The 18,872-nt window shown below is 47.1% G+C and overlaps 1 protein-coding gene across 3 annotated transcripts in view; it reads left to right on the top strand.

The window, feature by feature from the left end:
• Sil1 (SIL1 nucleotide exchange factor) overlaps positions 1–15,866 on the top strand; it is a 253,723-nt gene extending 237,857 nt beyond the window's left edge. For all 3 annotated transcript variants that reach the window (XM_026401280.2, XM_077800745.1, XM_077800749.1), the window contains 3 exons: positions 12,065–12,161; positions 12,602–12,766; positions 15,347–15,866. In XM_026401280.2, coding sequence (XP_026257065.1) covers positions 12,065–12,161; positions 12,602–12,766; positions 15,347–15,703 — 619 coding nt within the window. In that variant the 3' untranslated portion in view covers positions 15,704–15,866. The remainder of the gene's footprint in view (positions 1–12,064; positions 12,162–12,601; positions 12,767–15,346) is intronic.
• The last annotated feature ends 3,006 nt before the right edge of the window (positions 15,867–18,872 follow it).

Raw genomic sequence — 18,872 nt, 5'->3', positions numbered from 1 at the left:
AAACTGAAGTCTAGAGAGGTTTAGTAATTTATCTCAATCACACAGCTTAAGACACCAGAGCTAGGACTTGAATCCAGGTCTCTCTGACTTCAGAGCAGTGCCTATTCCCTAGTTTGCTCACTGAGTTTGGGTTATTTGGTGAAAAACAAAAACAGGTCCAGATCATTGGTTTTTAGCATATCAAAAAACCAGCCAAGGGCTGGGAATATAGCACAGTGGTAGAGTGCTTGCTTAGCATGCCTGAGGACTTGGGTTCGATCCGTAGCACAGCTAAAAACAAAAAGCAAAAAAAAAAAAAAAAAAAAAAAAAAACAAAAAACAATTAACCAACCCATAACTGAAATAATTTTCACTTTTTTTTTTGGGTGGGGGGAGGTGGTGGTACTGGGGATTGAATTTAGAGCCACATCCTCAGCCCTATTTTTGTATTTTATTCAGAAACAGGGTCTCACTGAGTTAGTTACTTAACACCTTGCTAAATTGCAGAGGCTGGCTTTGAATTTGAGATCCTCCTGCCTCCTCCTCCCAGGCCGCTGGGATTACAGGTGTGTGCTACTGTGTGCAGCTAATTTTCACTTTCTTACCCTTATTATAGAAGAGGTTTTCTGAATCTTGGTTCAGAAGTAAACTGATATGGCCCTGTGGGTATCTGAGCAGTTGGAAATCTCTCTCTTTTTTTTTTTTTTTTTTGTACTGGGGAATAGAACCCAGGCATGCTTTACCACTGAGCTACATTTTGAAACAGAGTCTTGTTAACTTGCTAAGGCTGGCCTCAAACTTGGCATCCTCCTTCCTTGGCCTCCCAAGTGACTGGGATAACAGGCATGTACCACCACTCCAGCTCCTGAGCAGTTGAAAATCTGTTTCTGCAAAAAACAAGGTCCTAATAAATTTTTGACTTGCTTGAGTTTTTAACTCACTTTTTTGACCGTTTCATCTCTCAGAAGGTTAAGGAAGCAATAAGGCAAAGAGCCTCACTGAAATCATATTTGAGCACAAAGAAAGATTTGTTTGATAAAGTGAAAGTCTGGGAAACCTTAGCAGAAGGTGACCATGTTTGGAAAAACCTAATTGCAAAAGTGTCTGACTCTGTTTTGAGGAAGTAGATTTTTAAAGTTCCCAGGAAAAGTAGACATGATGTCTAAATAGAAACTTTGAAAGAAAGGATGACTTAAAGTCTGAAAAATGAAATGTGCTTAATAGGGTCATGAGGTGATTACCTTAGGAGTGAGATAACAGCAACACTTAAGGAAACCTACAGGCTACAAGCAAAGGAAACAAAGCTGAGATTTTGTTTGAGAAAAGAGGTCCTGTAACTAAGAACAAATAGAGAGGAAAAGTACAAACCTCTGAGAACACAGTTGAGAATGCCAGATGGGGAGACCTGGGGGATGCTAAAAACAGCAAGAGGACTTGGGCAGCTAATGTTCAGAGAATGGTGTCGTGGAAGGCATTAGGCCACCTGTTTCAGTCAGATGATGCAGTATAGCAGGTGATAGGGCATCTCTGTCCTCCTCTTTATTCTATTTTGCCTCTGTCTTCTCTTTGAAGAAGAATGGACTTCCTGCTAGAAAGAGTAAAACAAACATGGTTAAGAGGAACTTGAAGAGCATGAGGAAAAGATTAACATTAAACAAAGATGAGTGGGGGGAGAGAAAGGGAGAGAGAAGGGAAAGCATATGGAAATGGTAGGAGACCCTCAATGTTACACAAAATTACATAGAAGAGGATGTGAGGGGAAAGGTGGGGGAAACAAGGGAGAGAATTGAACAACAGCAGATGAGGTAGAGAGGGATGATGGGAGGGGAGGGGAGGGGGGATAGTAGGGGATAGGAAAGGTAGCGGAATACAACAGTCACTAATATGCCATTATGTAAAAATGTGAGTGTGTAACCTATGTGATTCTGCAATTTGTATTTGGGGTAAAAATGGGAGTTCATAACCCAATTGAGTCAAATGTATGAAAGATGATATATCATGAGCTTTGTAATGTTTTGAACAACCAATAAAAAAATTAAAAAAAAAGGAACTTGAGAGAAACCAAGAGTGTGAGAGAGAAGTAAATGAGCTACTGGCTTCTTCAAATCAGGGTCTGAAAAATTAAATACCAAGTGAAAACTTACAAGCATCATCAATAGGCCTGTATATATATGAATCTTTTTTTTTGATGTTGATGGACCTTTATTTTATTTATTTATTTATATGTGGTGCTGAGAATCAAACCCGGTGCCTCTCACATGCTAGGCAAGTGCTCTACCACTGAGCCACACCTCCATCCCCATGTGTGTGTGAATCTTTATGATGATATGGGTGTTGAGAATGAGGGGCAAGGAAGCAGGATGAGGAACTGTTTTGGTTTTTAAAATAACAAAGAAGTTTTAAAAGATTTTAAAGATTAATATTTCTAAAGAGAAGAGGTGATCATTTGGAGTTAGCTTGGTTCTGTAAAAACAGGTCTTATAGACTAATGGTTAAGTCTCTCTATCCTTTCTCCCTGTGTCCATCTTCCTTCCTGGTATACAGAAGAGTGTATTGACCTTAACACACACCACCTGGTGAATTACTGAAAGTGCACACTTCCATGTAACTACCACCCAGGTCAAGAAGCAACAATTTTATTACCCCATGTGACTGCCTCATGTTCCCTCCCACTTCTGATATCAGGAAGAGTTATCAGGCTGGAGGCCAATGATAGAGACACAGAGGAAGTCTGTGTCTATTTCAGGAAAGCATCCAACAGAGTCTCAGGATAATCTAATAGAATGGGTAGAGAAAGGACGATGATGTATGGGGCTGTTACAACTTGAACAATCAGACCTAATGAATGTTTGTTTTTAAATGGTTCACTCTCAATAGAGCCCTCACAATAGTGACGTATCAGAGAGCTTGTGTCAGACTCTGTCCTTACTTTGGTTCTTATGTGAAGACCTGGCAACAGATGACACTAAAAAGGGATAACCAGCATGTTTGATGCATGACAGAATGAAGATATGAAAGAATATAGTGATAGGCTAGGTAGGGCAAAGGGCCCAGGTAGCAAAGACATGTTTTTAGTTTTGTTATTAAAATTTTAATTTTATAATTAAAATTATAAAAATCAATTTAGTAATTCATATTTATTATTTTTAAAGAAAATTTCTTCTCCCAGAAATAAATATGTGGTGTCATACACTCATACTATTTACAACTAGATTTTTTTCTTGCTGATACTTAATATTCAGTAAGAATAAATATGAAGCCCTATATTTAGTTTTGGAGCCATGCTGACAAACCCCAAAGCTTATCAAAGAATCACATGATCAGCCTCCAAGCATTTGGCGTAGGTAGGCCCAAAGTTACTTCTTTGACACTACTGCCAAAAACCTAGAGGTGGCCCCAGGCATCAGGGGCAGAGTGGCCCTAGAACAGAGGTGGCTGGGCCCAGTGGACTCTGGAGTGATTGGCTAGGCTTAAGACCTGCAGGTGGGTTTGGGTACCACATGTGCAGAGGTTCATCAGCACATGAAATAGCATCGCATGAAACACTATCAAAAGAAGTTCAGGGTGGCAAAAGTCATACCAAGAATGAGTGCAGGATCCCATGATGACATTTAAGGAAAAGGAGCTTTCTCTGGGCGTTTGGCACTCCTGAGCTTCTGAAGGGCTGAACTGTCAGGGCAGAATTAGCCCTCTACTTTAAGAGGGCAGATTTGGGACTGGTGGGTATAAGCATCTTGAAAGATTTTTAGATCAATATCAGAAGATAATTTTCTTTTTTAAAAAATATTTATTTATTTTTAGTTGTAGTTGGACACAGTACCTTTATTTCACTTATTTATTTTTATGTGGTGCTGAGGATCGAACCCAGGGTCTCGCACATGTGAGATGAGCGCTCTACCGCTGAGCCACAATCCCAGCCCAGAAGATAATTTTCTAGCAATCAAGAGTCTAAAATTAGCATCAGACTGTCTTGTTTGATAGTCATTGTCTATCACTCTAGTCTTTGAGTACTGGGCAGCCAGTGGTCATATATGTGGTACTGCATCAAAGGGTAAGCAGTGAGTCTAGTTAGGTTCTCAGAACATAATCATGTGGGGCAACAGTAGGATTTTGAATCTACATCTTTTGGGATTGTGATTTAACATTCCCCCAAAGAAGTGTTCCTTGGAGAAATGTCTGATTCCATGGTAGGTTTAGGAAAAGTGAGGTATCTTGTGTAAGAACATCTTGTTCCAGAAAGTGAGGAAGTACTCTCAAAGAATAAGGAAAACATGTCAGAAAGACCCAGAAGCTAGTATGAAAAGGCATTGGTGATTACTTCAAGAATAATTTGAGGCTTGAAATAATGGTAAAGGTAGATTTTATCCCATAGATTAAATAAAAATCCATGATTCATACTGATACAAATGAATGGGGAAGAAGTAAGATCTGTTATTTCAAGTAGAATACCAACAAAGATGGGCTGGGGTTGTGGCTCAGTGATAGGGTGCTTGCCTTGCACATGGGAGGCACTGGGTTCAATCCCCAGCACCACATAAAAATAAATAAATAAAATAAAGGTATTGTGTCCATCTATAACTAAAAATGTTAAAAAAGAAAAAAGAACTAGTGGTGGAGTTCGGATATCATTTGAGAGATGTCGTAATAATAATGAGGTAAGAATTGTCAACAAATGCCAAAACTAGGAGTGATGAGGAATAGTCTGTATTCTTAGAATGTCTCCCTATAAAATATTTATTCATTTCAAAGAAATAAATAATATTTTATTATACATATATATATATACATATATATATATATATTAGTTGTAAATGGACACAATATCTTTATTTTTATGTGGTACTGAGGATTAAACCCAGTACCTCACAGTGTTAGGCAAGTGCTCTACCACAGCCCCAGCCCCAGCCCCAGCCCCAGTCCCAAGATTAAATAGTATTTTTTAAATCTTTTTTTTTGTAGTTGTATATGAACAGCATGACTTTATTTTATTTGTTTATTTTTATGCAGTGCTAAGGATCGAACCCAGTGCCTCACACATGCTAGGCAAGCGCTCTGCCACTGAGCTACAGGCTCAGCCCCATAAATAGTATTTTTAAGCAAAGAAATAAGTCAGATATTCCCATAACTAAGAAATCAAAGTGAATATGACCCATGGTGAGAGGGACATCATGTGCCCCTGATGGGATATTCTTATGCAACATTGTTATAGTAGTATTCCTGTCTAAATATATGACCTCAGTCTAATCATGAGAACACATCAGACAAATCCAAAGAGATGTTCTACAAGTGACCTGCAGTCTTAACAAATGTCAATGTCACGTAAGACAAAGAGTAAGGAAGTAAGAGTCATAGAGTTCTGGATTTGCTACTTCTGTATTGTGTGGGCCTGGACGGGACCTGGGACCATAATTATTTTCTTTTTCTCTTTTTTTTCTATGGTTGTGGTACTGGGGTTAGAACCAGGGCCTCACACACATAGGCAAGTGCTCTATCACTGAACTACATCCTCAGCCATTTTTATTTTATTTTATTTTTGAGGTACTAGTATTGAACTCCAGGGCACTTAACCACTGAGCCATATTCCCAGCCCTATTTTGTATTTTATTTAGAGACAGGGTCTCACTGAATTGCTTAGTGCCTCACTGTTGCTGAGGCTGGCTTTGAACTTGTAATCCTCCTGCCTCAGCCTCTCTCCACTGTGATTATAGGCGTGTACCTCCGCACCCAGCTCATTTTTGTTTTATTTTGAGACAGGATCTCATTAAGTTGTTCAAACTGGACAACTGCCTCATCCTCTCAAATAACAGATTACAAGTATGTGCCATTTTTGTGCCTGGCACCCAAAATTATTATTTTTTTTTCTAAACAAGACTGTTATTGGGACAGTTGGCAAAAATCTGAGTATCTATAAATCATTATATGTTAGTTTCCTAATCTGCTCATTGAGTTTATGTTCTTAGGAAATATACAGTGATACATTTTAGGTAAAAGGACATTATATCTTCAGCCTGCACTCAAATATTTCAGAGAAGAAGGTATGTATGACTACTTACAGAGAGGGGGCTGGAATTTGGCTTAGTAGTAAATCAGTTGCCTAACATGTGCAAGGTCCTGGGTTTGATCTCCAGCACTGCCTCCTCCCCCAAAAAAAGTACAAAGAAGAAAATGAAAAGGCAAATGTGGTAGTCAGGTGTGGTGAAGCACATCTATAATCCCAGCAACTCAGGAATCTGAGGCAGGAGGATCACAAGTTTGAGGCCAGAGAAGAAAAGGCCAATGTGGTAAGTGTATTTTTTTTTTTTTTTGGAAGTTAGGGGCACTTGACCACTGAGCCACATCCCCAGTCCTTTTTTTTTTTGTATTTTATTTAGAGACAGGGTCTCACTGAGTTGTTTAGTGCCTCGCTTTTTGCTGAGGCTGGCTTTGAACTCATGATCCTCCTGTCTCAGCCTCTCACGCTGCTGGAATTATAGACATGAGGGATCCCGCTCAGCAGTTTTTTGTTTTTTATATTTTTTAGTTGTAGATGGATATTTTTTTTATATGGTACTGAGGATTGAACCGAGTGCCTTGTAAGTGTGAGGCGAGTGCTCTACCACTGAGCTATAACCCCAGCCCCAATATGGTAAATGTTAAAAACTGGTGAATCTTTATAGGAGGTTTTCTGGGTTTTTACTGTTCTTGCAAATCTTCTATAAGTTATTTTTCTATGTGATTACTTTTCTGTACTTTGTAAAATTCCTAGTCTAAAATGACTTAAGAAAAATAAGTGCCCCAAGTGATTGTGAGGCAGGGCCATATTTGAAAGCTACCAAGTGTCTGTCAGAAAGATGATTTGCTCTTCTTCCTCTTGAGTCCCCCTTTATTGTGCTTTGTTTGTGTGCGTAAAGAGGCCCTCTTGTGAGTATTGTCATAGTTGGGAGTTATAGGCCCTCACACTTACTTAAATGGTTTCTGAGGGATCAAGTAATGGCCCAGTGTGCTTCCTACCATATTCAGGTGGTATGAGGCTCATGTTAGAGGCCAGTTTATTTCTCTTTGGGGTTTCACTTTCATGTTCAAGAATCAGATGTGAATTACTTTTGATTGGACCTATTCCATTTTTATTCAAGTGGGTAATTGTATCCTGACTGATCCTGTCCATCCCTGGATGTCAGACTGTCTTGAACCCTGTCCAGGATTACTCATGCTGCAAATGTGTGTGTTTCACAGCTAATCAAGGCCACATGTTGGGTATAGACAAGGTGGAGCCACCAGAAAATATCTCTGGGCAAGAAGGTGAGCACACACAGCTTCAGCAGGCAGGATCATCACAATCACCCTGGGATGTGCCTCTGTCCTACTGTATGGCATCTTCTTAGGGCATTTAAGAAAGTGACTTGATTTCTTGTCTGTTAAGAGACTGAAGAGAAGGAATGTTTGTTCCACTTAGAATAAATGCGATGAGGCCTCACAAGAGAGTACATTTCTCATGTGTCCTGTGGGCATGCCTGAAGTCTAGGCCCTGTTTGGGAGTCTGGCAGATGCAAGTTCTGCCTCAGAGTTTTACTTAAGCATTTCTCTGGCCCCTATCTAGCCCTTTCAACCTCAGCTTTATTTCCCAATCCCAGATCTATGCCTTTTCCAATTTTTCTCCTTTTCTATTGATTCACACTTCCTTTTTTCTCTTGTTTGGTCTCTCCTTGAGCAGGTTCTGTGCACACCCAGATGCTGTGCACACACCATGGTAGCCCGGTAACCCATGCAGTGGTTCAGGATCGCACTCTTAAAAGGACCCACACTTGGTTTAGTATGCTACTCTTGCCATCTTGAAATGTCTAATAATCTTTGAACAAGGGAACTTGCATTTTCATCTTGCACTTGGGCCTGAAAATGATGCACCCAGTCCTCAGTGTCAGGGATGGAGACCTTGGACCTCATCAAGCAGCATTCCCATGCACCCCTAGCCCGACTTGGCTACTCTCCTAAGGCCAGCTCCTCTCCTACTTCTTTACCCAGACACTTACTCAACTTTAGTTAGCTAAAATATGACCTTTGATACTTGGCAGATTGCCCATATTGCTGTCACTCTGATCTGAAATGTTTGGTTTCTGCATATGCAGTCATTTCCATTTCTGTGATCCACTACACCCCTCCCACTCCCCTTCCCCCAAGATTTACAGAATAGCAGCTGCTGCTGTCCCTCTGCACACAGACAGCTGACTCGCCTGCTGATTGTGAACATCCCAGTAATCCAAGTGCTAATGGTATTTATTCAGTCCAGCCGGCTTAGCCCTGAACAAGGTTTATTCTCATTTATCAAGTCAGAGACGAGCTACGTCCTTAATATCCTTCTGTTGACTTTGAGTACACTAGTACCACTGGTGTTGCTGAGGCAAGCCAGGCCCCTCTGCCTGTTTAACCCACTCAGATCCCCACCGTCGGGACACCCACCTTCCAGCCACAGCATTGGCCCTTTCCAGGACATGGGACAAAGCTCTAGTCCAGAGCCCATGAGCTGAAAAGGACAGGGCTGGCATTATGTACTTGAGGTATCCGAACAGAATAAAATTGTGTTGTCATGGATATGCTCAGGCCTCTTTGTATAGCAAACTCACTATAATTAGAGCCTTTTGACCTCAACACATGCTAGCAGCTTGGCATTCATTAAGCAGCATTCCCATGCTTAACATAGGATACTTAGTTCTCCCTCTTAGGTGAGGAAATCAAGTCAGGGGACTTGCCCAAAGTCATCAGCCATTGTTCCCAGAATTCCTACCTAGGGTCCTCTAGGCCCTGGCCTTTGTACATCCTCATATCTTACTCTGAGCTATTTTTGTTATCTCCCCCAAAGCACACAGCTAGGAGAGTTGAGGGTCCAGGGTTGAGAGGCCTTGAAAGAGAGAGTCTGTTTCTGGGAACAGGGTGGTGTCACCCTAGCAGCAGTTTGCACAGGAAGCACCCAGCTCTGCTGTGCCTGCCTGGATGGACTGAGGGCCTTCTCAAAACTCAGGCCTGGTCTTTCTCATCTGCCCTCTGCTCTTTCCTCAGCTCTTTAACTAGACAGCACTAAAATGCTGTTCCAGAAGGGTGTTTTATGGAACCTCTGAGACTGTGAGCAACCTGGGGTAAGACTCATTTAGTGTAGGCATCTCCTTTAAGCTGGTCATGTGAAAAGGATAGATAAGGCACAGGCCCAGGCTGCCAAGGCTTATCCTGCCCAGGCCCACATTTGATCCATATTCTTGCATACCTATCCAAGCCTTTCAGAACTCTATCACAGGTGAAAATGTGGATTTGTTACCTGTGAAATTGACTTTAGCAACTCACAGGAAGTCCTTAGTCATTCTCTTTCTCTGGTTCATTATTTTATTTTATTGTTTGGGGACCAGAGATTAAACCAAGGGGTGCTTAACCACTGAGCCACATCCCCAGCTCTTTTTAATATTTTAAGTTACTGAGGCTGGCTTTGCACTTGCAAATCCTCCTCCCTCAGCCTCCCAAGCAGTGTGCAAGGGCCACCACGCCCAACTCTCTGGTTTACATCCCCTGTGTTTGAAATCCATTCTCTTCTATTCTAAATGGACTGTCTTCCTGGGGAGGGTTGGGAGTTAGCCTGAGGGAGAGTGGGTTGTTGTTGGCATGGCTGCAGTTGCCCTTGGAGTGTGTCGGCCTACCTTCTGAAGCAAGGAACTTCTCTCCAGGTTGTGGTCCCAGTGTACAAAAAGGAAAGGCTCTGGCTGCTTAGCCCCAGGTGATCAACTTAGGCCATGGTGACAGCACTGTGACAGGCTTTGCAGGCCATCTGGAGAGGCCTTGTTTTTCATTGCTCTGTGGCCCGTGGAGATAGGAGGTGCTCCCTGAGGCTGATGTGCTTTTGAGCCCCATAGCCTCCCTTCTTGGGAAGGCAGAATTTGGCGTTTGTATGAATTTCATAGCATGGTTGTCTTCTCTGCTAGACCCTGCCTGTCGTGGGTGAGCGTTCCTTAGGCACTGATGGCAGAGACAGCCCTAATTAGCTCACGCATTTGATGAAGCAGCTGCCTTTCTCAATTTGGGGGAGCAGGGGACAGGGGAGAGGCTGTGCTGCAGGGCCCCTGCATTGGGCTGCCTGCCTATTTTGAGAGGAGCTGTCAACCCTCCTTCCCCAGGGACCCTAGTCCACCTCCAAGCTGCTCCCAAGGCACAAAGGTACCATTGCTGTGGGACAGGCCAGCACCCCCACACATCCTTTCTGTTGAGAGGATGTCAGGAATGCAAAGGGGTGGGCTGGGGCTGTAGCTGAGTGGCAGAGCGCTTGCCTAGCATGTGTGAGGCACTGGGTTTGATCCTTACATCACATAAAAATAAATAGAGGCATTCTGTCCATCTACAACTACAAAATAATAATAATAATAATAATGATGAATGCAGAGGGGAGAGGAGTCACCTGTTTTACAGCAGGAAAACTGTAGCCCCCTGCTAGATCTCCTTTGGGTTTTTAAGCTGAGTAGGAACAGAAGGGGTAGGCCCCCTCATCACTCCATTTGGCCACCTTTTGAGAGCACTTTTTACATACTGGGACATCTCTTTTTATCTGCCTCCCTTTTCTTTTGCGTTTGGGACCAGGAGCCACCTCCCTCTGATTTTTCTTTGCTTCCTCTACTGTGTCACACTGTCCAGGATGTTGTGAGGGCTTCCTTGGTAGGAGGATTGGGCCTTAGGAGGAACAGATGCTTTGGAGTTTCAGGGGGCTGGTGAAGGTATGGCAGCTGGAGACTGAAGGGGACATTGGTAAACTCTGGTACCATTTTGGGCTATCTGGGTGGGTCCTGTCTGACCTGAGCCCAGCCTTCCCATGATGCTGGCCTCAGGCTTTTTGTAGTTCTGCCCCCCTCTCTGTCCACTGAGACCTCATCAGTGAAGTGTTAACTTGGAGAGCCTTGACCTTCCCTGAGGGCCTGACCAAACAGGTCTCTGTGCTTAACATTTAATCTTTAATTGGTCATTAGTGTGATCTTAGAAAGCAAGGGGCCAGCAAAAGGGTAAGTTGCTAGGGTTCCTCGCCATGTCCCCTGCCTGGCACTCAGCCTATTCGAAAGCCTTCTCTTCTTTCATCCAGGAAAGCTGGACCTGAAATGTGTGTTGTTTTTGAGACAGATTTTTTGTTTGGTTGCTTTTGTTTGTGGTGCTAGGGATTGAACCTAGGGCCTCATGTACACTTGCCACTGAGCTGCATCCCTAATCCCATGAGATAGGGTCTTGATAAGATGTCCAGGCTGGCCTTGAACTGCCTCAGCCTCCCAAGTAGCTGTCATTACAGGGGTAGGCCAGGCTGAAATATTTGTTTAACAGCATCACTGTGTCTCTGTCTCCAGATGGGTAGTGGAGGTACAGAGGCAGTGCTGGGTTTTGTGTTTCTGTGTTGCCTTCCTGTTTTTCAGCCCATATATGGTTGTATATGTGTGTTTATTCCTTCATTCCCTAGTGTGCAGAGCCCTGTGATGTGATAGGCTCTGTGCTGAACACTGAGTATCTGGGGACAGAGAAGGTCATACACAGTAGCTGCTCTCCTGCAGCCTAGAGGGAGATGCTGTTTAGTCCTGCATGAGGACCTGCATTGGCATTCAGGGGCTCCCTGGAACTCCTGCTTCCCACCTGCCTTCTTCCCACACACATTATGCATGCTGTCTGTCTAGTGCTGATAAGTGGCCCTGGCCTTGAGGCCCATGCCCAGAAGGAACAGACCCATTCATTATTGCCCCCCAGTGTGTAACATGCCTGGGCTCAGGAGAGAAAGACCATCCAACCTTTGCTTGGGAGCATCAGGGAGTGTTTTCTGTAGCAGGGACACTGCAGTAGAAGCTTTGAATGGCAGCTTCAGTGTGGGAATGTCCTTACAGTAGTAGAAGTGACTTACCTCCCAGATCACCCCAGCCCACTGGTGCTGGGGAGCAGCAGGTTAGTACGAGACCTTCGGCTCTGTCATCTCTGTCATAGGCCGTTGCACTCAGGTGGGTCCACACCTGTTAGTGTTTGTTTCTCCAGCTTGCTGGTACTGTTTCATCTCCCTGGCATCTCCCAGGGCCATGCAGGACAGTCACACTTTCCTGTGTTTCCTCCCCAGCAACCCAAAGGTCCAGGTGGAAGCTGTTGAAGGAGGAGCCCTACAGAAGCTACTGGTCATTCTGGCCACAGAGCAGCCTCTCACTGCCAAGAAGAAGGTAAATTTCTGCCCCTCCCTTCAGCCCAGCACACCTGGGGTCTGAAAGGAAAGGCTCCCTTTTCAGTACTTGCAATCCTTGGGGCTTGAGCTTCATCCACGGGATTATGTAGAGAAGTCATGCTCAACTAAAACAGATGGCAGTGTGTTGAGGTGTCTGGAGGCTTGGGTGCAGCTCCTGCAGGGAGCTTTGGGCCCCATCCCCAACTTCCTGCCCTGGGCTTCCGTTTACCCACCATTTGTCTGCTTGGTGATATAAAATGTATCTGAGGTCCCTCAACTATACACTGAGTTCTGGTGTATAGTTGGACCCAAGGGGACTGGGGAGTCAGGACCCAAGGGCTGGGCTGGGTCACCAGGTCACCTCCAGTTGCCTTTTCTGGGCCTTGAGGTAGGTCCAACTCTGTAGGACCCCTCACATGTCCTGCCTGTGCCTCCTAGGTCCTGTTTGCACTGTGCTCCCTGCTGCGCCACTTCCCCTATGCCCAGCAGCAGTTCCTGAAGCTGGGGGGACTGCAGGTCCTCAGGGACCTGGTGCAAGAGAAGAGCACAGAGGTGCTGGCTGTGCGTGTAGTCACCCTGCTCTATGACCTGGTCACTGAGAAGGTGAGTGCCTGGGCCTGCCCTGCCTCCTCTTCACTTTGCTTTTTGTTTCCCTCTGGCCATTCAACTCAGGTCCTCTCCCAAATTTTTTCTGTTCCATCTCTCTGTCCAGATGGATGGATGGATTGATGGAAGGAAGGAATGTGGGACATTGGGGAGGAGGTCCTGTGGGGTGTTGGCACCTCAGCTGAAACTTGAGAGTAGGTGAGAGGAAGTGCTGGCAGTGGTCAAGACCAAACATGCAGGCAGGGGTCAGCACAACTGAAGGCCAGAAATAGCCATGGGGCTGGAGTTGTAGCTTAGGGATAAAGCACTTGCCTAGCACAGGTGAGGCCCTGGGTGATCAGGGAGACAGGGCCATCACATATTTCTGCAAACAGTATGGACAGGGCCATCCTCCTCTAGGGAGGACAGTGGAGGGCTGAGGGATTTTGAGGTGAAGTGGGTAGGCTTCTTTCTTGAAGTTCCTAAGGAAGAATGAAGAGCTATCCAGATCCTAGCTTACCTGCAGGGCTGCTGTGTACCACAAGGCATTGGTTGGAGAGACAGCAGTTGAATTAGGGAATTCCTTGGGAAGTGTGGACCACCTCTTCCCCAGACCCTTTCCTTCTTGGCCAATGGAGATTCTTCCAAGTGACTGAGCCTTGGTGTCTGGGCTCTAGCAGAGGTGGGCATTTGCTTGGGGTAATGAGCCTTTGTCCTCTGAAGTGTGCATTGGGACTGACGTGGCCTGAAACTCCTTCCACAGTGTTTACTAGGGGTCTATCCTGCCCAATGCTGGGCCAGGTGCTGGGGGAATAGTCTTTAGCCCATGTCTTCCCAGGGCTTCCAGAGAGATGTTTGAGAGAGAATCTTCACAGAACATCTAAGCCTATGGTCATGGGAGGCAGGTACAGTGGCATTGAGCTCTGAGGGGTGAGAGGAGCTCCCTGGAGTTGGGGTTGTGTGGTAATACACAGGAGCTGCAGCTACAAAGGCCCTGGGGGGCAGGAGTGGTGGCAGGCGCTGGAGTAAGGGGCATAGGCCTAGCCAGGCAGTGCTTGATGTCCTAGGGAAGGGGTTTAAGAAAATGCCAGGTGGAAAAGCTTGGGGCTGGCAGCTATCAGAGGACTGGATGAGGCAGGTTGGGAGCACGAGGGTGGGGGGCTGCAGACATTCAGCAAGGAATAGGATGTGTGTGGAGGCAGAGGGGAGGATTGGGTTGTGTTTGGGATGTAGAGCTGGCAGGACTTTTGAGGATAGGGTAGAAAAGTACCTCAGCGTCTCTCTCAGCCTTTTTTGTCCCTCTTGCTCCTCTGTGGCTTCCTTTCCAGCCCCCAGTAGCCCATGGCTTTGTGCTACCACCGGCATCATCAGGTGGTCCACCACTATCCCTGGTCTTTGCCTGGGTATCCCCCTTGCCTTGCCCATTCTCCCCACTCTCCATCTCCCCTTGGGTCAGAACAGGGTTTCCTGTTTTTTTTTTTTTTTTTTTTTCCCTCACAGGTACATTTAGTGCAACTGTAAGGGAAGTCTTTCCAGCCTCCCTGATATTTGAAATAGTTAAGCTGAGTACTTGGCTGGCAACCTGGCAGGCTTGGTTTCCACCATATTCTATTGATAGAGCCAAGGCTTTGCATTTACAGACACAGGCTGAGCATGTGACTCCCTGCCCAAACTTTTCCCAACTCCCCCATCCCTCAGCATAAAGGCCACTGTCCTTAGAGGGACATTCTTAGAGGTCTCTGTGTTCAGGGCCCCAGTCCACCCTTGGGACCCTGTTCCTGTGTGACCAGTACCATGTGCCATTCTTAAAACATGAGGTTTGTCCCAGGATTACTGTCACAGTCCTTCCATGTGGACAGACCCTTCATCCTGTCCCCTTGGACAACTCGTGCTTACCTAGGAATCAGAGCAATTACATCCTCTGCTGTCCTCCAAGTCCTGACAGCAGCAGTCACTCCCTCAAGCACCAGTAGAGGGAAAATGATGACCAATAATAATGCCGATAGAGCCAGTATTTGGTGTCCTTGTACTTAGTATGGAAGCTAGAGTTGAGTGTGCTGGGCACTGGCTGCATTCTCATTTTTCCACTAGAGTGAGACTCTAGTGACTCTGCTTGAGAGCTAGTGGCCTTGGGCCTCGCAGAGGCTAAGGGCCAGCCTGCACTTATTCAGCTAGTCGTTGGTGGAGCAGAATTTGAACCCAGCCTGTCTGCACCTGCGCTGCACCACAAGGGTAAAGTCATCATGCTATTTAGGAATTATTTTTCTGCAAGAACCTGGGAGCCAGGACCATGTCCCCATCTTGATTTCCCAGCACCTGGCATAGTGCACAAGAGATATGGTAAGTAGATGAATGGGTGGATGGACAGACAGAGGGACACACAGATAGATGGAGAACTTATGTAAAGCCAGGAATCCAGTTGACCTCCCAGGAAATCCTTGGAGGCCCAAAAGGTAGACATAGACAGCAGGTGGGCCTCCTGGCTTACCTCAGGCCTTGGCACCTGAAAGGCAGAGACAGTTTGGGACAAGCTGATTGCTCTCTGTGTTTTCTCCCTGCCACCCCTCCCTACCTGGTGCCTTGCTGTGTGGATGGCAGATGTTTGCAGAGGAGGAGGCTGAGCTGACCCAAGACACATCCCCAGAGAAGTTGCATCAGTACCGCCAGGTGCATCTCCTGCCAGGCCTGCGGGAACAGGGCTGGTGTGAGATCACAGCCCACCTCCTGGCTCTGCCAGAGCATGATGCACGCGAAAAGGTGCTTCAGACGCTGGGAGCCCTCCTGGCCACCTGTCGGGACCTCTATCATCAGGACCCCCAGCTCAGCAGGACACTGAGCAGCCTGCAGGCTGAGTACAAGGCACTGGCTGCCCTGGAGCTCCAAGAAGGGGAGGATGAAGGATACTTCCGAGAACTGCTGGCCTCCATCAACAGCCTGCTGAAGGAGCTTAGATGAGACTCTGGCCCTGATGCCAGGACTGGACTGAGATTCTGCTAATGAGGCTGAGGGCTCCCAGCTAGGTAGCCTTCCAGGGGACATCAGGCAGGAGGGAAGATTTCCCTACTGGGGCATGAACTTCACCTGGGCAGGGCTGGCTTGGCCATTAAATGAAGACATGAAGGCTGTGGTCTGTCTTCCACGTTTCTGTGTAGACTGGGCTCAGCCTGTGGCTGGGTTCCATGCTTTGGAGGCCTCAAGGGTAAATGAGTCTCTGGGTAATGGGCCCTTTGTGACATGTTGCATGGTCAATATGGCCATTGACTGAGAGGCTCCATAGGAAGGATTTGGGCTCAGGAGTTGGAAAACTCTGGCTCTTTACCATGCAGTAGCTCTGTGACATTGGGAAGTCACTTAACTCTTTGAACTTGTTTCCTCATCTGTCAAAAAAGAGTTTCATTACAGGAAAGAGAATGTGCACAAAGCACTACACCAGTGCCTGGCACCCAGGCTTGCCCTGTCCTAACCCCAGCAATGAGGGAAGGTCTGGGGGATCATCTCACCACCCCTTCTATCTGAGTCCAGAAAGCAGCTTCAAGACTACCGGCACTGGTGAAGCCCTAGGGCATCTCCACACAAGATGCTTTGCCAGCCAGGCAGCAGATGGGCTAGAGCTGCTGGAACCATTGGTGCCGGGGCATGGGTGGTGGAAGGGCACTGTGGGTTGTTGGTGGGATTCTGGAGGCCCTTGGGTGGAGGTCTCACTCTGGGAAAAGAGCGATCTCGCTACAGCTAGTAGAGGGAACCCAAGAAAGCCATGCCACCCTTCTGTCTGTGCCCTTGTCCCTCCTCTGTGTTCTGGCCTGTGCCAGGCTAGCCTGAGAAGGAGGCAGGGGCAGCCGAGCCTGGCAAATCAGGCTCAGCCCCCACTCCAGCAAAGCTGAGCACCAGGCTGGGAGCTGCTGCAAGTTGCCATGGCAACCCCAGCTCTGGGCTTTCCTGATTTGGATTCTGGTGCGTTTGTTTTTCAGCCTTTCTCAATGCACCAGAGGCTCACTCCCGCTGGCTCAGGCAGCACCTCCTGGCCTCCAGTCAGGAAGTCAGGAAGGCCAGTGCAGGCCACGCTTCTCCTCTCCCTGACATCAGTTCTAACTTATAGAAATCTCAGCTTCACTGAGCTGAGGGGAAACTGAGGCCCAGAGAAACATGGGGTAAGTGGGTGGCCTCATTCCTTGTAGTCCCTTTTCTGGTTCTTCTCTGCCCATCTCCTGCCCACCTTCCACTATGCCCAGGAATTATGGGGAAGAGGTGTGCAGAGCTGCTTCCAGGGGAGCAGGAGTCTAGGCTAACTCTTTGGAGGGACAGTTTCCCCAGGTGGGATGCCTCTAGGCTTGGGCATACTGAGCATCAGCCTTGCAGTCTGCCAACTGTTGGGTACCACTGTTTCAGTCTCTCCCAGCCTCAGGGATGTATTCTACAGAGGTGGCTTGGGAGACTAAATGATCTGCCTGAGATCATACAGCTTGAGACCAGAGCTGGGATGTGCTGCGCCAACTATGCTGCAGAAGGCTGTGTGCAGTTCACATTGACAGGCTGTAGAAACAAGCCCAGGAGAGATGGCATAGCTGCTGTGGCCACCTAGATGGGACACAGTTCAGAAAGGTCATGCTGGGTCCTGGCCAAGGCCAAGGTCAGACACTCTGGAGATGATGTCAGCAGAATGGAACTGAGGGGGGGATGATGCTACCTAGGCACCACAGCCCTGGGAGAGGGGAGGCTTGAGGTTGCTGCTGGGTATGAGCCTGGTCCAGGCTTGTCCTTGCAGAGGTGAGCACTGAGATGTGGATCAGATGCAGGCCTTGAACAAGGGCTGGCAAGAATGTAGGAGCTGTGTGAGGCCCCTGGGGTGGTGGCAGGACAAGGCTAGGGCTAGAGATCCCAGAGCCCACGAGGCCTCTACAACCACCAGGGGCTGATCTGGGGGCATAAAAAGGGGTTCGCATGAAAGGAATGCCACTAGTACAGGTCCAATTGAGGTCTCAGTGTCCCCTCTGCCTTCACATATGTTCACAAAATAGCATATCTGTACAGCCAGGGGAGACTCAGGCCATGAGCTGTGGGGGATCTCTGGAACAGAGGAAGGAGCACTGGGGAAGAGCAATGAGGAAACTAAATCTTTGCCAGGCCACTGAGCTGCAGGCCTGTTGGGGCACTACTTCACCCTCTTAACCCCAACACATCCTTAGACGGGTCATCAGCAGGGGAAGGTCAGTCTGCAACCTGTTAGGCCCAGGAGAAAATCCAATGACGCCTTCCAAGGAGTTGGGCAGCAAGTGAGCCAGGGTTCTGGCTTGGGTTGCTTGGGGGTGATTCTGGTCCTACCATCCAATTCATTGTTTATTGTCATCTGCAGGTCTGGAGGGACCCCCTTCTCTGCCTTCCCTTTGGGTGCCATCCTGGAAACTGTGGCCAAGGAGTGCAGCCTGGGCCTGAAGTTAGGCAAGGAATGGTAATGGGGGCTGCAACCGCCAGAATTTGGTTGATGTGACTTCTTCCTGCCTGGGTCCTGTCTTTTCTCCCTGTCACATGTTGGGTTCACAGGATTCTTGTCCTTATGTCCAGGAGTAGACTGAGCTATGGCTGGCTTACACCCTGATTGTTGGTACCCTGCTCCTGGAATGGGCTGAACCAGGCCCTCTGGGAGGCTGAAAGGCATGGGGACTGGCGTGTAGGTGAAGGTCTCCACTCTGTCTCTCGGCAGTCTCAGTTTTTATTAACTCACTGTTCATTCAGCCTTTCATTCAGATTCTTATCGATTATGCATTAGTACATGTTGGGCCTCAAGACTCTGAGGTTAGTAAGTCACAGTCTTGCCGTCAGGGAGCTAGGGTGGGAGGCGCAGTATGACATATGCTGTGGTGAAGCTAAGGAAGCCCCGGACCTAGTGGATGGGTCAGGGAAGCCTCCCTGAGATGATGATAATCAAACTGAAACCTGAGGAGGCTCGAAGGACAAATCAGGTAGGTAGGGAGGGGATTTCAGTCCCAGAAGATGCAGCAGGGCCTGAGGGGGGAGTGTGGTCCATTCAAGAAACCCATGGGGTAATTGTTGCTGGAGGAAGTGGTGTGGTTGAGGGGCATGTGGCCCAAGGTGGAGCCACATGGGTCAGTGGTGACCATGTCCTCCA

Source organism: Urocitellus parryii, chromosome 1, assembly GCF_045843805.1.
Source record: "Urocitellus parryii isolate mUroPar1 chromosome 1, mUroPar1.hap1, whole genome shotgun sequence".
NCBI classification, from domain to species: domain Eukaryota; kingdom Metazoa; phylum Chordata; class Mammalia; order Rodentia; family Sciuridae; genus Urocitellus; species Urocitellus parryii.
This window is presented reverse-complemented; position numbering and strand designations above follow the sequence as displayed.